The 17,217-nt window shown below is 41.7% G+C and overlaps 1 protein-coding gene and 1 non-coding gene across 4 annotated transcripts in view; one reads left to right on the top strand and one right to left on the bottom strand.

Annotated features, from left to right (window-relative positions):
* The window catches only part of rmdn3 (regulator of microtubule dynamics 3), a 470,539-nt gene that overhangs the window by 371,350 nt on the left and 81,972 nt on the right, over positions 1 to 17,217 (top strand). For all 3 annotated transcript variants that reach the window (XM_041214025.1, XM_041214026.1, XM_041214027.1), the window contains one exon: positions 8,067 to 8,142. In XM_041214025.1, coding sequence (XP_041069959.1) covers positions 8,067 to 8,142 — 76 coding nt within the window. The remainder of the gene's footprint in view (positions 1 to 8,066; positions 8,143 to 17,217) is intronic.
* Positions 11,321 to 11,570, bottom strand: LOC121292876. The gene has a single exon (XR_005946367.1). It is a non-coding gene; the product is annotated as a small nucleolar RNA SNORA53 (small nucleolar RNA).

Genomic DNA, 17,217 nt, shown 5'->3' with positions numbered 1-17,217 from the left:
AGGTCATCTGCCTTAATGCCTCCTTTTGTGGTTTGGTGTCAAAACTTTTTTTATTGATATTGATCTTGTTAAGCTTCTTGGGACATTTGCTACATTAAAGGCACTAGATAAAATTCTTAAACATTTAACTTTTTTGAAAATCAATCTTAACATTAAATGAGGAAATACTCTGTGCCTCTGCATTTTCTGTCTCTCATCCGCTCTATCTCTCTCTCTCTCTCTTTCTCATCACCCTCCACGCTTCTCTCCTTCCCTCCCAGCGCTCACCTGCCTCTCGCCCACTCACTCTTGCCCCACTCTATCTGCCCCTCTCTTCCCCTCACCTCATCCTTTCTCCCCTGCCCCTCCCCAATCTCTCTCTCTGTCTCTCTCTCTTCCGTCCCCCACCCCGTCTCTCCCCTCTTGCCCTCTCTCATACTTCCCGCTCTCACCCCTCCTCCTTTCTCTTCCCCTCTCCCCATCCTCTCCCACCTTTGCTGTCCCGTCTCTCCCCCTCCTTTCTCCACATATCCTTCCTCTCTCCTCCCTTGCCCTCTCCCCTTCCTCTCTCCCCCTCACCTCCCCTTCCCCTCTCCCCTTTCTCCCTCTCTACCCCTTCCCCTCTCTCTCTCTGAAAATATCCTAGCACTCTGCAAATGTTGATATATTGCTGGCAAGCTCACCTAAGAATTGTAGTATGGTAATCACCTTGAACAATGCATTAACCCATGAAAAATGGTGCTGAATGCCCTAAATGCAGTTTTATAACCTTGCTTAGGTGGCTTCAAAGATATTTGGCAGGATTCTTGCCCCGCTTCAATTAAACATTGGGAAGATTGAAGCCATTGTTTGTGGTCACTTCTCCAAACTGTTATAACTACATACCCCATTCTTCTGTCTGGCAGCAATCTGATATTAAGCCAGTCTGTTCACAACCTTGGTCTCACATTTGATCCTGAGATGAGCATTCATCCACATATTCATGCCATCTCTATGACCACCTATATCCAAATGCATAATGTCGCTCAAGATCAATCCTGCCTCATCTAATCGACTGCTGAAACCCTCACCATGTCTTCATTTTCTCTAGACTCCAGTATTCCAATGCATGCCTAGCCAGTCACCCACATTCTATCCTCTGTAAACTTGAGGTCATCCAAAACACAGCTGCCAATGTCTTAACTAGCAACATACCCATTCCTCTACCATCCCTGTATCTACTTTGTCCGTTAAGCAACACCTTCATTTTAAAATTCTCATTTTTGTTTTCAAACCCTTCTATGGCCTTGTCCCTCCCCATCTCTGTAATCTCCTCCAACCCCACAACCCTTGTAGTTCTCTATGCTCCTTGAATTCTGGTCTCTTGGCATTCCCAGTCATAATTGCTCCACTATTGGTGGCCGCACCATCAGTTTTCTAGGCGTCATGCTCTGGAATTCTCTCCTAGACCTCTCTGCCTCTCTGCCATGCTTTCCCTCTTTAAGACATTTCTTAAAACCTACCTTTTTGACCAACCATTTGGTCCTCTGACCTAATATCTCTTTATGTGACTTGGTGACATACTTTGTTTGATAATGCTCCCATGAAGCACCTTGGGATGTTTCATTATGTTAAGGGCGATTTATATAAATATATGTTGTTGTTGCTGACATGGGGATGAGAACAGAGGCAGACAGTCACATAGTTTCACTTGGCTGACTGGCTTACCAGTTTGTCAGCACCATCCCAGACCTAAACCAGTTTCCTGGAGGCTGGATCAGGGATGGAACAGCTACCCGCCCACAAAGTGGCAGGTAGCTTTTTTAAGGTAATTCAGAGGCCAATTAAGGCAGTTGATCAGAGGCCAACCGGAATTTTCCAGTCAGCCTGCGAGCCCCCACATTGTCAGGCTTATGGCAGCTCCCTGGAGGCAATCTTTTGGCAGCAGATCAGGGGTACCAGTGCTGCAGTAAGACTTTATAGCCCGTTGGTTACCTAGCTACAGCTGCAGCTGCAGGGTTTGCTGTCTACAATGGTAGTCCAGCAGATTTGGCCATTTTTTACTTCAAAAGATGCCCTCTTAGCAGTTCCAAAACTTCTGTGTGGCCAGGTAGGGTGGGGGGTGTGGGAGGCAGTGCTGAGCATGTGTCTCAAGACAAAGGCTGCAGCTCCCTGGTGCTCTCTGGCCTATCCAGGCAAAATGACTGTCCAGTGACTGCTCTGGGCGCAGAGTGGGGATGGGACCCATATTTGACCCTGACGTTGGAGTCCTGAACCAAACGTAAAGTCTTGCCCATTGATTGCAGAACACAAGAGTCATCTATCCCAGTTGTTGCGTCATGTCAGTAAGGTGTTCTGATGGATGCTAAATTCATCAAGGACTTAATCCTCTAGCACTGCATTGAAAGAGATAAAAAGCACTTTGACCTTTGCCATTCTTCTTCAGTGATAGCCAAATCCCAATGCAAATTATGTATATAGTGAATAAGATGTGGCCAAGCTGCACATGGTTCAGAACTAGATTTGCAATGGAAGGGCTCCAGGGCAGCTGTGAAGTGGATTTGAAACTAAAAAGGAAAATGACTGCAAGCTGGGAAAGCTCTAGTCTACATCGGACAATCCACTGAGCACTCTGAAGGTGAGGTAGCCTCAGGACAGGCAAGAACCTCTTACTTAAGGCCTGAATTAAACAGTTATTGTTAAGTAAACTTGCTGCGCTGCAATAGACTTGACTGGGCATTTATATAAAGCAACCCCTCCATGACTTACTAACAGCTCACATTTATGTAGCACTTTTAACATAGGGAAACACACAAGATGTTTCGCAAAGTCATTATGAACCAATATTGGAACTCATCTAACCCAGGAAGGTTGCAGGTTTGCACTTGGCGTTGAAATCAAAGAGCATTTCAGTCCATCTGACCAACTGAAGACAGAATACACAGTTTTCTATCTATATTTGTCTTGCTCCCAATCATTGTCCGATGACTGCTGTTGAAAAGTGCGCTTGTATTTGCATTGGGCAAGAACAGGATCTGGTCACCTGTTATATTCTCCACCGTTGATTAATCTGCCAGCACATGCTATTGAGGCATGCTGATAAAGAACGCCCCTGAGATAGGACTGCCAACGAATGCAGAATTATACTCAGCATGAATTGGTGTCTCCAAAGTAGGTGAAAAGAAAAAAAAATTAGAAAACTCACAAATCAGAGAAAATTCAATACAACATGTGACTAGTATTTACAAACTGTTTTTGCAATATGGTTCTGAACTGAAATGGAACTTAGCAAAAGGTCAGTGTGATCGAGTCATTCATTCAGTGGCATTTCAAATAACCAGTAAAGAAATGAGAGAGAAAAAGACTACCAAAATACTTGAACAGTTAATAAAGGTTCACCAGTGGTCCCAACAAAAACAAAAAAATTGGACATGATGGGATGAACAGAAATCATTTATGCAACATTACTCACAGGGTGAGAGCACATACAATCAGTTAAATTGGTTAACAACAGAAAATTAAGTCAAACCAGTTCTATAGATAGACATTGAAATTCAAAATAAAATATCTTAATATTTCCAAAATCCTACATTACCCGTGACTTAAATATTAAATAATGAGTTCTGTTATGTGGAAAGCAGTGTACATTTTCAGTGTTGTGTGTATTTCTCATGAAGGGGGACCTCAGTGTCACAGTATGGTTCAGTGAGCTGAGAATAGCCTGGTAAACTTGTTCCGCATTGTTCTGATGAAGAGTCATACTGACTCGAAACGTTAACTGTCTTCCTCTCCGCAGATGCTGTCAGACCTGCTGAGTTTTTCCAGCTATTTTTGTTATTGCCTGCATTGTCTCGGGATTCAAATCCCCTACAGATCTTTTATATTCTGACTGTAACTTGAAAAGTTTGCTGGTAATGTTATTTTTTTTTTTACAGCTTCTAACATTCATTTTAGTTGTTCTGTGTCCACTTTCACTGCATCTATACTTTGCAACAATTATTTTATGGCTTGGTGAACACCCCTATTCCTCCCACATATGTTTTTGCAAGCAGAGTGCTGTTATATCTTACATTTTTGTAATTTTGGGTTGTAGTAATTCTGTTCAGAGCTCTGACATTCCTGTTTAAACATATCTCTTTAATATTCAAATCACGTTTCTCGTAATATTGTGGCATCAGTTATTTCACAATATCATTTGTACATGTTTTAGTATAGATGTTGCGCGTCATTATCCTTTCTTCATATTTTGATCTAGTATATGTATTTCATACATTCCCTAAACAGTCCACTGATACTAAAATCATTTCTGCACTAAAAATGAATTTTCCAATAATTTGAAGTGCAGACAGCAATTTTATTAACAAACAACTTGAGTTAATTGCTTTGCATGAAGATTAGACTTTTAGTGTATGTCATTTCAATGTACAATGCATATATCTGGAGACCACACATCATTAAAGACAGTAATTGAACTTTCAAAGATTTCCATCATCTGTCACTTCTATCCTTGGCATATATCTTAGGACAAAGCCACTTAGTTATTCAAGCATGTCTATAGTTTGCAATAAGTTCAGAAAAATAGAACAGGGTAGGGTGAAGAGGAGGAATGCAAATCTTTTCAGTTAAATGTTTGAAGAATTATGACCAGACAGTTACAACTTAATTTTCCCCCACAAACAAACATATGAATTAGGAGCAGGAGTAGGCCATTTGGCACCTCGTGCCAGCTCCACTATTTGATAAGACCATGGCTGATCTGATGGTGGCCTCAACTCTACTTTCCTGTCTATTCCTATAATCTTTCACTCCCTTGTTAATCAAGAATCTAACTCAGCCTTAAAAATATTCAATGACCCGACCGCCATACTCTCTGAAGAAGGGAATTCCACTTGTTAATAACTCTTAGAGAAAAATAAATTCTCCTCATCTCCACTTTAAATTGGAGACCCCTTATTTTTAAATGGAATCGCCTCATTCTAATCTCTTCCATAAAGGGAAGCGTCCTCTCAGGATCTTAAATGTTTCAGTAAGATTCTTCTAAACTCCAGTCGATACAGGCCCAACCTGTCCAACCTATCCTCATAAGGTAACCCCTTCATCCCAGGAATCAGTTGAGTGAACCTCTCCTGAACTGCTTCTAATGCAAATTGATCTTTTCTAAAGTAAGGAGACCAAAACTGTGAACAGTACTCCGGATGTGGTCTCACCAATGCCCTGTACAGCTGTAGCAAAATTCCCTACTTTTATACTCAATTCCCCTTGCAATAAATACCAATATTCCATTTCTCTTCCTAAGTACTTGCTGTACCTACATACCAACATTTTGTGATTCATGTACCAGGACATCCAGATCCCTCTGTACTCAGAGTTCTGCAATCTTTCCCCATTTAAATAGTATACTGCTTTTCTATTCTTCCTGCTGATCTGGACAAGTTTGCAATTTCCCACGTTATACTCCATCTGTCAATTATTTTTCCCACTCACTTAGAGTCTAGAAAGGGATTTGGATAGGTTATATCCTCTTGACAACTTATATTTCTACCTATCTTTGTGTCATCAGCAAATGTATCCACCATACATTAGATCCCTTCATGAAAGTCATTGCTATAGATTGTATATAATTGAGGCCCCAGTACTGATCCATGTGCCACTCCACTGTTTATAGCCAACCCAAAAATGGCCAATTTATTCCTACTCTCTGCTTTCCTGTTAGCTGACCTATCCTTTATCCATACTAATGTTACCCCCTACACCATGAGGTCTTATTATATGTAGTAACATTTGATGTGGCACCTTATCGAATGCCTTTTGAAAATCCAAGTACACCACATCTACAAGTTCCCCTTTATCCACCTTGCTTGTTACTTCCTCAAAGAAATCCGTCGGACTTTAGAAGAATGAGAGGTGATTGTGTTGCAACATATAAGATCCTGAGGGGGCTTGACAGGGTGGATGCCAAGAGGATGTTTCCTCTCAATTTTTAAAAATTTGTCCCCTAGCTCTAGACTTCCTCCATTTATGACTGAGAATTTTTTTTCCTTAGAGGTTTATTAGACTGTGGAATTCCCTTCCCTAGAGAGCAGGAGGGACTGGGTCATTGAATATATTAAAGGCTGAATTAGATTTTTGATCGACAAGGAGTCCAGGGTTATGGGGGGGCGGGGGGCAGACAGGAGAGTGGAGTTGAGGCCGCAATCAGATCAGCCATGATCTTATCGAAAGACGGTTGAGGCTCAAATGGCCTTCTCCTGCTCCTAAATCTTGTGTTCTTGCGTGTCTTATGCATTTGATAATATCCTTAACTTGCTTAGTACATCCTTTTCCTAGACTCTTTCTTTTTCATTGGAATGTATCTTTGCTGAGTGTTATGAAATATCTCCTTAAACTTCTGCTACTCCCTCTCTACTGTCCTATCCTTTAACCTATTTTCTCAGTTCACTTTAGCCAGCTCAGTCCTCATTCCCTTGTCTTTATTTAAGTTTAGAACACTGGTCTTAGACCCACTCTTCTCACCTTGTTTGACTCTTGCCTGAAAAATAGTTGCCTTAAAAAACTCTACTAGCGTCATATGTAGTATGGTTTTAAATTATAAGGGGTCATGCAGAGTTGCAGTTGTTTCCATCATTGACCCCACCAATCGTCATCCCATTAGTAGTGATCTGAGTTAACGGTTTCCTATTGGAAACTGGAAGTATGATCACTCAGATACTGTCTTATGACTCTTAACTGTAGTTTTAAATTCAGCACCTCATAACTGCTATTGAAAAAACTATCGAGTCATATAAATTTAACTTCAATTGGTTTCCAGTGATGAAATGGAAATCCTTTCTTATTTGGGCATGAGTATAATCTTTGCATAATGTTCTTCTCTACAGAAAGTTGTGTAATGTAACTTCTCTTACTGATAATTTTTTTGCTTTTATCTTCTCACAAAATGTACTTTGAATGGTGTCTGTTTCTTGTGCTAAAACAAAGCTCTGTATTTCGGTTTGCACCAGAAAATCTTTACCAAGTGCTTTTGGTGTTGGCAGCTGAACTCCTGCAAAAGAAATCCACATAATGTAGGTTCTTAACATGGATAATTAGCTCTCCCTCTCTAAGCTCCATCTCCGGATCTGTAAAATGTATTTTTTCAGCCAACTTAGGGTGGTTTGAACTTTGAGAAACTAAATACGTTCCCAGCATTTTTTTTCTGGTTTTATTTTTATTCTTTTTCTAAAGGCATGTTTTCACACTGCCAAGGCCATTGCCTTCCTGCTACTTTCAGGACATTTGTCTTCATGGTTGTTTTTCCAACTGGGAAAAATCTGGAAAGTCAGCTTGTTCCCTTGAACATTAGGATGTCTGACAGTTTTAGTATATGTATGACAGTTTGATGTTCTATTCATTCCAAAATGTCACACAGTTGTGAGTTTACACTGATTATACAAAAGTTGAGTACCAGAACAAACCAGACAGCAGGACAGTTCCTTCATGTTGGCATTTTATGCACATGGAAATCTAGGTGAAAGGGTCATTTTCACCATAGCAGCTCTTGATGTATTGTGTTGAATCTATTCACCTTACTGCAAAAAAGCAGTGCAGAGGACAGCTATCTGCTTCTAAATGTAATGAGGAGAGGCTAGGTGGAAAGCTTAGAAAAGCTTAAGATCTACAATTTAGAAAGAAAATTGTTCACAGAAGAATTCATGAGGTATGCAAAATAAGAAATATAAACCTAGGAAGTTTGGACCAGAGACATGAATTTGATTGGTGAGAAATAGTTTCAAAACATATATTTTGTTTCTCAGTGATAAATTATTGAAACAGTCTGCTGGGAAAACCAGAACTCACATTGCCTAAGATTTGGGGATTTTGTATCTTGGAGGGATGCGCTTTCATGTTGGGCAAAATGCTTTGTCTCACCCTAAACCTTATGTTCATAATTGGAGTCTGGGTTAACTATGAAAAAAGCATGGAATCTGTTTGAGTATCTTGAGATCCTCTCATGGTTGCTTATCAACCTCCCCAAATATGTACATTCTACAAATGAGCAAACTAAACCAAGTTAAAGGAAAGCTATGTTATGTCTTTTTCAGTGCACGTGACATGATGGCTTTGTGTTTCAGGTATGCTATCCTATCTGGCCGACAGGCTGACAATGAGACCATTCAGAATCGTATTAAGGCCGGATTTACTTTCAAGGTAAGCCAAATTCATAGAGATGCTTAATCCTCAATATGATAAATTAGACTTGCCCAGTGTAGAAACGGTGTTCTACAAAACCCCACTTGTGACAGAATACTGCAGTCATGTTTAGCAGGCAGCTGATGAAACTCACATGCTGCTGCTGGGCTTGGTACTGTCCAAGGATATTAAAACAGCAAACTAGGTGAGGATTGCTCAACTGCATGCCAGAATTTCTACTTTATAACATCTCAGAGATGTGGTCAAGCTGTCAATGCTCCACATTTTTATGACAAGCAGTGCTTTAGAAGTTTCTAGAATTTAAGCCAGACCACCATATTTATGCCAGGAGCTATTGCAGCTGTACTGGAACATTATAACTCAGTCCAGAAAGACTGCAGTTAATATCGGAATCCTAATATATGTTTTCTGCTTTAGACACTTTCTTATACTTCTTGCAACTTTGTCAGTTGTTTGCATAAATTTAGTTGCAGTGTTTACCATTAGATTAGTAATCTGGAGGCCTAGGGTTATGCTCTGGGCCACGGGTTCAAATCCACCACGGCAGCTTGTGGAATTTTAAAAAGACCGGCTGGCTCATTGGTCTAGGGATATGATTCATGCTTTGGAGTTTTCATTGAATTAGTATGTGAGGGGTCCTGGGTTTGAATCCTGGACATGCCCTTGTGTGTTGTCACTTGCTGTCCAAGTCAGTGGACTCATTAAGCCAGTTAGCTCAGTTGGCTAGATGGCTAGTGTGTGGTTCAGAATAACACCAACAGCACAGGTCCAATTCCTGCTCTGCCTGAGCTAGACTTGGTACCTGCCTCCTCAGCTGTCCCATGCTTGATGCCTCTCAAGCTACATAACCAAATGTCTCTCTCTCTCTCTAATAGAAAGAGATGCCTACAGCCTCTTGTGGACAATGGCCAGTTACCTACCTACCTGTGTTTACGTTCAAAACACTTCAATCCTACCTCCCTAATGTTTCATGACTGTGTTTATCAGTTGTTTTATCCTTGGCATTTTTTTCCCCTTGTTGTAGATTGTTTTGCAGTGTTTGACCTTTTTGCAAAAGCAAAACATAACAATGCTCTCACCTTGCTAGCCTTTCACTGTAGCCACCATTCACACTGTGATTGTATGGATATAAAACAAAAAGTGCATTGGGTGTGAAAAGTTTTTTTCTGTAATTCTTAAATCATTGGAATGATACCTTTACGAAAGGACTTGTCATCTGCTCCTTGGTATATTTTCCCCACAGTGAAAAAAAACCTTGACCTTCTATGTGGTGGAGGTCATGAGTTTAGAAGGCACTGTTAAAGAAACCTTGTGAATTTACATCAATGCATCTTCCAGTCATACTTTACATCCTATCCACAGTGTGCAGTGGTGGAGGGTGTGGATGTTTGAGGTGGTGGTTGGACTGACGATCAAGTGGATAGCCTTTTCCTAGATGATGCTGAGTTTCCTGAGTGTTGCTGCAGCTGCACCTTCTATGCAAGGAGGGAATATTCCATCACAATCCTGAATTGTGTCTTTTAGATGATGGAGGTGTTTTGGGGAATCAAGAGGTGAACCACTGGATACAGAATTCTCAGCCTCTGACCTGCTTTTGTAGGCACAGTATTTATGTGACTGATCGAATTAAGTGTCTAGTCAATGGAGACTCCAGGAAATTGATGTTTGGGGATTTGGCGCATTCCCTTCCTAACAGCACTGTAGGTGTACCTTCATCAGTTGGACTGCAGCAATCCAAGAAAGTGGCTCATCACCATCTTCTCAAGGGTAGTTAAGGATGAGAACAAATGCTGGGGTTGCCAGGAACACTCTCATCCCATTAAATTTTTTTTTAAAACATGGTAATGCTATTGATTGACAAAGGAAGTTGGTTGTCATAGAATCATACAGTGATTACAGCACAGAAGAAGACCATTCAGCCCACTGAGTCTCTGCTGGTTCTCTGAAAACAGTAACCCAGCTAGCCCCCATTCCTCCATACTTTCCCCATGGCACTGCAAATGTTTTCCCTTCAAGTACTGACCCAATTCTCTCTTGAAAGCCATGATTAAATCTGTCTCCACTGCCCTTTCAGGGGTATTCCAGATTGTAACTATTCACTGCGTTAAGAAGCTTTTCCTCATGTCATCTTTGGTCCCCTAGCCACTCACCTTAAATCTGTGTCCTCTGATTCTTGATCCTTCTGCTAATTAGAATCTTGTTGAAAATTATTATTGCCTGGCGCTTGTGTGTCATATATGTTATTTACAAGATTAATATCTAAAGATAAACCTTTTAACATGTTAAAATGAAGTTCTCCTTGTAGAGACAGAAGAAAGATTGGAGCAAGTCAACAAATGCAAAGTACTAGGACTTTAGGCAGGGTAACTGCTGCTCAGATTCTCAAATTTTATCTAAAACCACACAGATCTAAATTAGCTATGCTTAACAAATCACAGCATGTCTTAACTTTCCAAGGAGGCTCGGGATAACCAATGATAGTAACATAACTATGAAGGACCTGTGGAATTAAGTGAAGTGAGATGACATTATTTTTCTTTACCTAGCTCATAGAGGACCTCTTGTGGCACAAACCTAAAATTACAATATTTGGCAGAGGCAACAAGACCCAGATCATCGAATCATAAAATGGTAGAATCCAGAAGGAGGTCATTCATCCCATTTTGCCTGTGCTAGCTCTTTGAAAGATCTATTCAATTCATCCCACTCTCCTGCTCTATCTCCATAGCCCAGTAAATTATTTCTTCTTTTCAAGTATTCATCTATCTTTTGAAAGTTGAGTCTGTTTCCACCAGCTTTCCAGTCATTACACTATGCAGAGCATGATATCTTGCTGAGTTAAAAAAAAAATTCTCACATCACTTCTGGCTCTTTTGCCAATTATCTTAGTTCTGTGTCCTTTGATTACCAACTCTTATGCCACTGGAAACAGTTTTTTTCTTACCTGCTTGCTCAAACCCCTTCATGATTTTGACACTTTCACCCCTAAACCTTTTCTCCTCCAAGGAAAACACTCCAGTTTCTCTGGTTTCGCCATGTAACTGATATTGCAGATTTACTAATTTGTCAAAAGCTACACTCTGGGAATGCACTTTTACACCCACATTGGAAACTGTGGGGTGGCATTATTACACTTCATTGCAATATTTAAACCAGATGGATGGATTTTGATAAACGTGTCCACACAGCAGCAAAGTCCTGATGGCAGCAACAGCCTGGAGTAACAGGTTGTTCACACCAGAACTGAGGGGCTACCGTGCGGGTATATTACTTTAACTTGCCAATGACTCAAGCACCTTTGACTGTACAACCACAAGTTGATGAATGTCACCTGCCAGCCCACTGGAGAACCCAAGACCTGGATGCAGAGATCTACCAGCAAGGCAGAACAGATACATCCCAAAGGTGGATCTAAGGAATATGTGTTTTCTTTAAAAATTGTCCCAAACAAGTCTCCAACTACTAGCATTCAAGTTCAAACAGCAATTGCACAAACCAGATACATCCATTAGTAAATTGGTAGGGGTCCTGTATAATTAAGTTCATCAAGCACCAGGATTCTAGTACAGAAGCAAAATACTGCAGAGGCTGGGAATCTGAAACACAAACAGAAAATGCTGGAAATAATCTGCAGGTCAGGCAGCATCTGTGGAGAGAGGAATAGAGTTAACATTTCAGGCCAATAACTTTTCATCAAAACTGGGAAAAAATTAAAATGTAATAGGTTTTAAGCAGAAATTTGGAGGGAAGAGAATTAACAAAAGGGAAGATTAGTGATAGGGCATAAGATGGGGAGACATTAAATGACAAACAAGCTAGCTGTGTAGAACAGAGGAAGTGGTAATGGGACAAGTAAAGAAACAAAATATGTATCTAGAAGAGATGTGAATGGCAGAATGATGAACAGCTGCTGTCCAAAAGCTTAAACTGGGGTAAGACCAGGTCATGCAAAGAATAGGAAACAAAATGAGGGCAGAGATCACAGTCTAAAATTGTTAACTCGTTTGTGCCTGATTGAAGTTGAAGTGCTGTTCTTTGAGTTTATGATGAGCTTCATTGGAACCCTGCGGGAGGTCGAGAAGAGAGGGGCCCATGCAAGAACAAGGTGGAGAGTTACAATGACTGATGACGGGAGCTTGGGGTCATGCCTGCGGACTGACCGGAGGTGTTTCACAAAACAGTAATCCAGTCTGTGGTTAGTCTCCCCTGTGTAGAGTGGACCACTTTGTAAGCAGTGAATAAGGAATACTAAATTGAAAAAAAAACAAATTACTTTTCACCGAGAAGGAGCAACTGGGGCCTTGGAAAGTGAGGAGAGAGGAATTAAAAAGGCAGGCATCTCCTGCGCTTGAATGGAAAAGTGCTGTGGGAAGGGGACAAGGGTGTTGGTGGTGATTGAGGAGTGGACGAGGTTATCATGAAGGGACTGGTCCCTTCAGAATTCTGAAAGGGAGACAGAGAAACTAGGTAAATAGAATGGAGTCCTTACAGGAAGTATAGTCAAGGTATCTGGGTGTTAGTGGGTTTATTAATCCCGTTGTCTGTTGATAGCCTATCCCCAGAAATGGTGCCAAGGAAGCCAAGGAAAGGAAGGGAAGGATCAGAGATGGACCGCGTATTCTGGTACCTGAAACCACAAAGAGACAAACATACGAATAAGGAGCAGGAGTAGGTCACTTGGTCCCTCGAGCCTGCTTTGCCTTTCAATAGGATCATGGCTGATCTGAATGTAACCTCAACTACACATTTCTGCCTACCCCGCCTTGTTAATCAAGAATCTATCTAGCTTTGCCTTAAAAATATTCAAAGACTCTGCTTCCACTGCCTTTTGAAGAAGAGAGTTCCAAAGACTCTCAGCCCTCTGAGAGAAAAAAATTTCTCCTCATCTCTGTCTTAAATGAGCAACCCCTTATTTTTAAACCCCTAGTTCTAGATTCTTCCACAAGAGGAAATATGCTCTCCACATCCACCTTGTCAAGATCCCTCAGGATCTTAAAGGTTTCAATTAAGTTGCCTCTTACTCTTCTAAATTACAGTGGATACAAGCCTAACCTGTCCAGCCTTTCCCCGTAAAACAACCCACGCAGTTCTAGTATTAGTCTAGTAAACCTTCTCTGAACTGCTTCTAATGCATTTACATCTTTCTTTAAATAAGGAGACCAGTTCTATACACACTGCTCCAGATCGTCTCACCAATGCCCAGTACAGCTGAAGCAGAACCTCCCTACTTTTCTGACAATAAATGATAACATTCTATTAGCTTTCCTAATTACCAGCTGTACCTGCATAGGAACCTTTTGTGATTCATGCATTAGGACACCCAGATCCCACTGAATATCAGAGCTCTGCAATCTCTCACAATTTAGAGAATAAGCTTCTTATTTATTCTTCTTTCCAACATGAACAAATTCACATTTGCCCACATTATATCCCATTTGCAAGATCTTTGTCCACTCATTTAACCTATCTTGTAGCCTCCTTACATCCTGTTCACAATTTACTTTCCTATCTTTGTGTCATCAGCAAATTTAGCCACCATTCCTTCAGTCCCTTCATCCAAGTCATTTATATAAATTGTAAAAAGTTGAGGCCCCAGCGCTGATCCCAGTGGCACACCATTCATCACATCCTGTCAACCAGAAAAAGACCCATTTTTGCCAACTCCCTGCTTCCTGTGAGCTAGCCAATCTTCTATCCATGCCAATATATTACCCCCTACACCATGACTTTTTATTTTCTGCAATAACCTTTGATGTGGCACTTAATTATGCATTGATGTTTAATGTAGGCAGTTAATATTTTTATTCCCTCAGTGGGTTTTCAATATAAAACCAATATTTAAACTTTTCAAGTACAACATGAAATACTAATATAATTACAACACTGGCTACAACACTGGCATCTACTGGGCAATGTGGGAAATTGCACAGGTATGCCCTGTACACAAAAAGAAGGACAAATCCAACCTGGCCAATTATCGCCCCATCAGTCTACTCTCAATCATCAGCAAAGTGATGGCAGGGATCATCAACAGTGCTATCAAACGGCACTTGCTTAGCAAGAACCTGTTCACTGACACTGAGTTTGGGTTCCGCCAGAGTCACTCAGCTCCTAACTTTATTATAGCCTTGGTTTCAATATGGACAAAAGAGCTGGACTCTAGAGGTGAGGTTAGAGTGACTGCCCTTGACACCAAGGCAGCATTTGACTAAGTGTGGCATCAGGGAACCCTAGCAAAACTGGAATCAATGGGAATCAGGGGGAAAACTCTCCGCTGGTTTTAGTCATACGAAGTACAAAGGAAGATAGTTGTGGTTGTTAAAGGTCAATCATCTCAGTTCCAGAATATCACTGCAAGAGTTCTTCAGGGAAGTGTCCTAGGTTCAACTGCTTCATCAATGATTTTCCTTCCATCATAAGTTCAGAAGTGGGGATGTTCAATGATGATTGCGCAATGTTCAGCACCATTTGCAACCCCTCAGGTACTGAAGCAGCCCATGTCCAAATGCGGCAAGACTTGGACAATATCCAGGCTTGGGCTGACAAGTGGCAAGTAACATTTGCGCCACACTAGTGCCAGGCAATGACCATCTCCAATAAGAGAGAATCTAACCATCAGCCCCTTGACATTTAATGGTATTACCATCGCTGAATCCTCCACTATCAACATCCTGGGGGTTACCATTGACCAGAAACTGAACTGAACTAGCCATATAGATACTGTGACTACAAGAGCAGACCAGAGACTAGGAATCCTGCAGCAAGTAACTCACCTGACTCCACAAAGCCTGTCCACCATCTACAAGGTACAAATCAGGAGTGTGATGGAATACTTTCCACTTACCTAGATGAGTGCAGCTCCAACAATACTTGAGAAGCTTGACACCATCCAGGACAAAGCCAGCCTGCTTGATTGGCACCCCATCCCCCCACCACCGATGCACAGTGGCAGCAGTGTGCACCATCTACAGGATGCACTGCAGGAACTCACCAAGGCTCCTTAGACAGCACCTTCCAAACCCACGAGCGCTACCATTTAGACAAGGGCAACAGACACATAGAAACACCACCACCTGCAAGTTCCCCTCCAAACCACTCACCACCCTGACTTGGAAATATATCACCGTTCCTTCACAGTCACTGGGTTAAAAACCAGGAACTCCCTTCCTAACAGCATTGTGGGTGTACCAACTGCTCATGGACTGCAGCAGTTCAAGAAGGCAACTCATCACTACCTTCTCAAGGGCAATTAGGGATGGGCAATCTAGCCTAGCCAGTAATGCCCTTATCGCACGAATGTACAAAAAAAAATTCCCTCTCCAGTCCAATGTGTAAATTTAACTTATTTTCATTGCAAATATTGCAAAGGTTATTGGCCCTGACAACATTCTAGCAATAGTACTGAAGACACTAGTTGCACGCCCAGCCAAGCTGTTCCAGTACAGCTACAACACTGGCATCTACTCGACAATGTGGAAAATTGCCCAGGCATGTCCTGTCCACAGAAACCAGGACAAACCCAACCCGGCCAATTACCATCCCATCAGTCTACTCTCAATCAGTAAAGTGATGGAAGGGCTTGTCGACAGTGCTGTCGAGCAGCACTTACTCAACAATAACCTGTTCACTGACGCTCAATTCTGCCAGAGCCATTTAGCTCCTGACCTCATTACAGCTTTGGTCTAAACGTGAACAACAGAACCAAACTCAAGAGGTGAGGTGAGAGCGACTGCCTTTGACATCAAGGTAGCATTTGACCAAATGTGGCATCAAGTAGACCTAGCAAAATTGGAGTCAATGGGAATCGGGGAAAGCTCTCCATTGGTTGGGGCCATACCTAGCACAAAGGAAGATCATTGTGTTTGTTCGAAGTCAGTCATCTCAGTCCTGGGACATCACTGCAAGAGTTCCACAGAGTAGTATCCTAGGCCCAATCATCTTCAGCTGCTTCATCAATGATCTTCCTTCCATCATAAGGGCAAAAATGATGATTGCAGAATGTTCACCATTTGCAACTCTTCAGATACTGAAGCAATCCATACCTATATGCAGCATTACCTGGACAACATTCAGGTTTGGGTTGACAAGCGGCAGGTAACATTCATGCCACACATGTGCCAGGCAATGACCATTTCCAACAAGAGAGAAGCTAACAATCTCTCCTTGACATTCAATGGCATTACCATCACTGAATCCCCCTCTATCAACATCCTGGGGGTTATCTTTAACTAGAAACTGAACTGGACCAGTTGTATAAATACTGTGGCCACAAGAACAGGCCGGACGCTGGGATTTCTGCTCTGACTAACTCACCGCCTGACTCAACAAAGACTGTTCGCCATCTACAAGGCTCAAGTCAGGAGTGTGATGAAATACTCTCCACCTGCCTGGATGATTGTAGCTCCAACAACACTCAAGATGCTTGACACCATCCAAGACAAAACAGCCCACCACCTTAAACATTCAATCCCTCCACCACCGATGCACAGTGGCATGCAGTGTGTATCATTTACAAGATGCACTGCAGTAACCTACCAAGGCTCCTTCGACAGCACCTTCCAAACCCAAGACCTAGGAGGACAAGGGCAGCAGATATTTGAGAACACCACAGCCTGCAAGTTCCCCTCCAAGTCACACACCATCCTGATTTAGAACTATATTGCCATTCCTTCACTGTCATTAGATCAAAATCCTGGAACTCCACTGTGGGTGTATCTACATCACATGGACTGCAATGGTTCAAGAAGGTGGCTCACCACCACCTCCTCAAGGGCAATTAGGAATGGGCAATAAATGCTGGCCTAGCCAGCAATACCCACACCCTGTGAAAGAATTTTAAAATGCTGTAGTATTCTCAGTGGGCATATAAATAAAACTGAATTGCAACATTATTGTAAAGAAAATTAATTGCTTGTCTCAGCTGACACAGCCCATGGTACAAATATATTATGATAGCAAAGCCCTGCGGAGTGGAGCACGACATTCGTAGAACATTCCAGAGGCTCCTGATTGCATAAGCAATAATGAACAGGCACTATTCGAGATTTTCAATTTGAACTTTGAATGGAGGGC

This window comes from Carcharodon carcharias, chromosome 20 (assembly GCF_017639515.1).
Source record: "Carcharodon carcharias isolate sCarCar2 chromosome 20, sCarCar2.pri, whole genome shotgun sequence".
NCBI classification, from domain to species: Eukaryota; Metazoa; Chordata; class Chondrichthyes; order Lamniformes; family Lamnidae; genus Carcharodon; species Carcharodon carcharias.
This window is presented reverse-complemented; position numbering and strand designations above follow the sequence as displayed.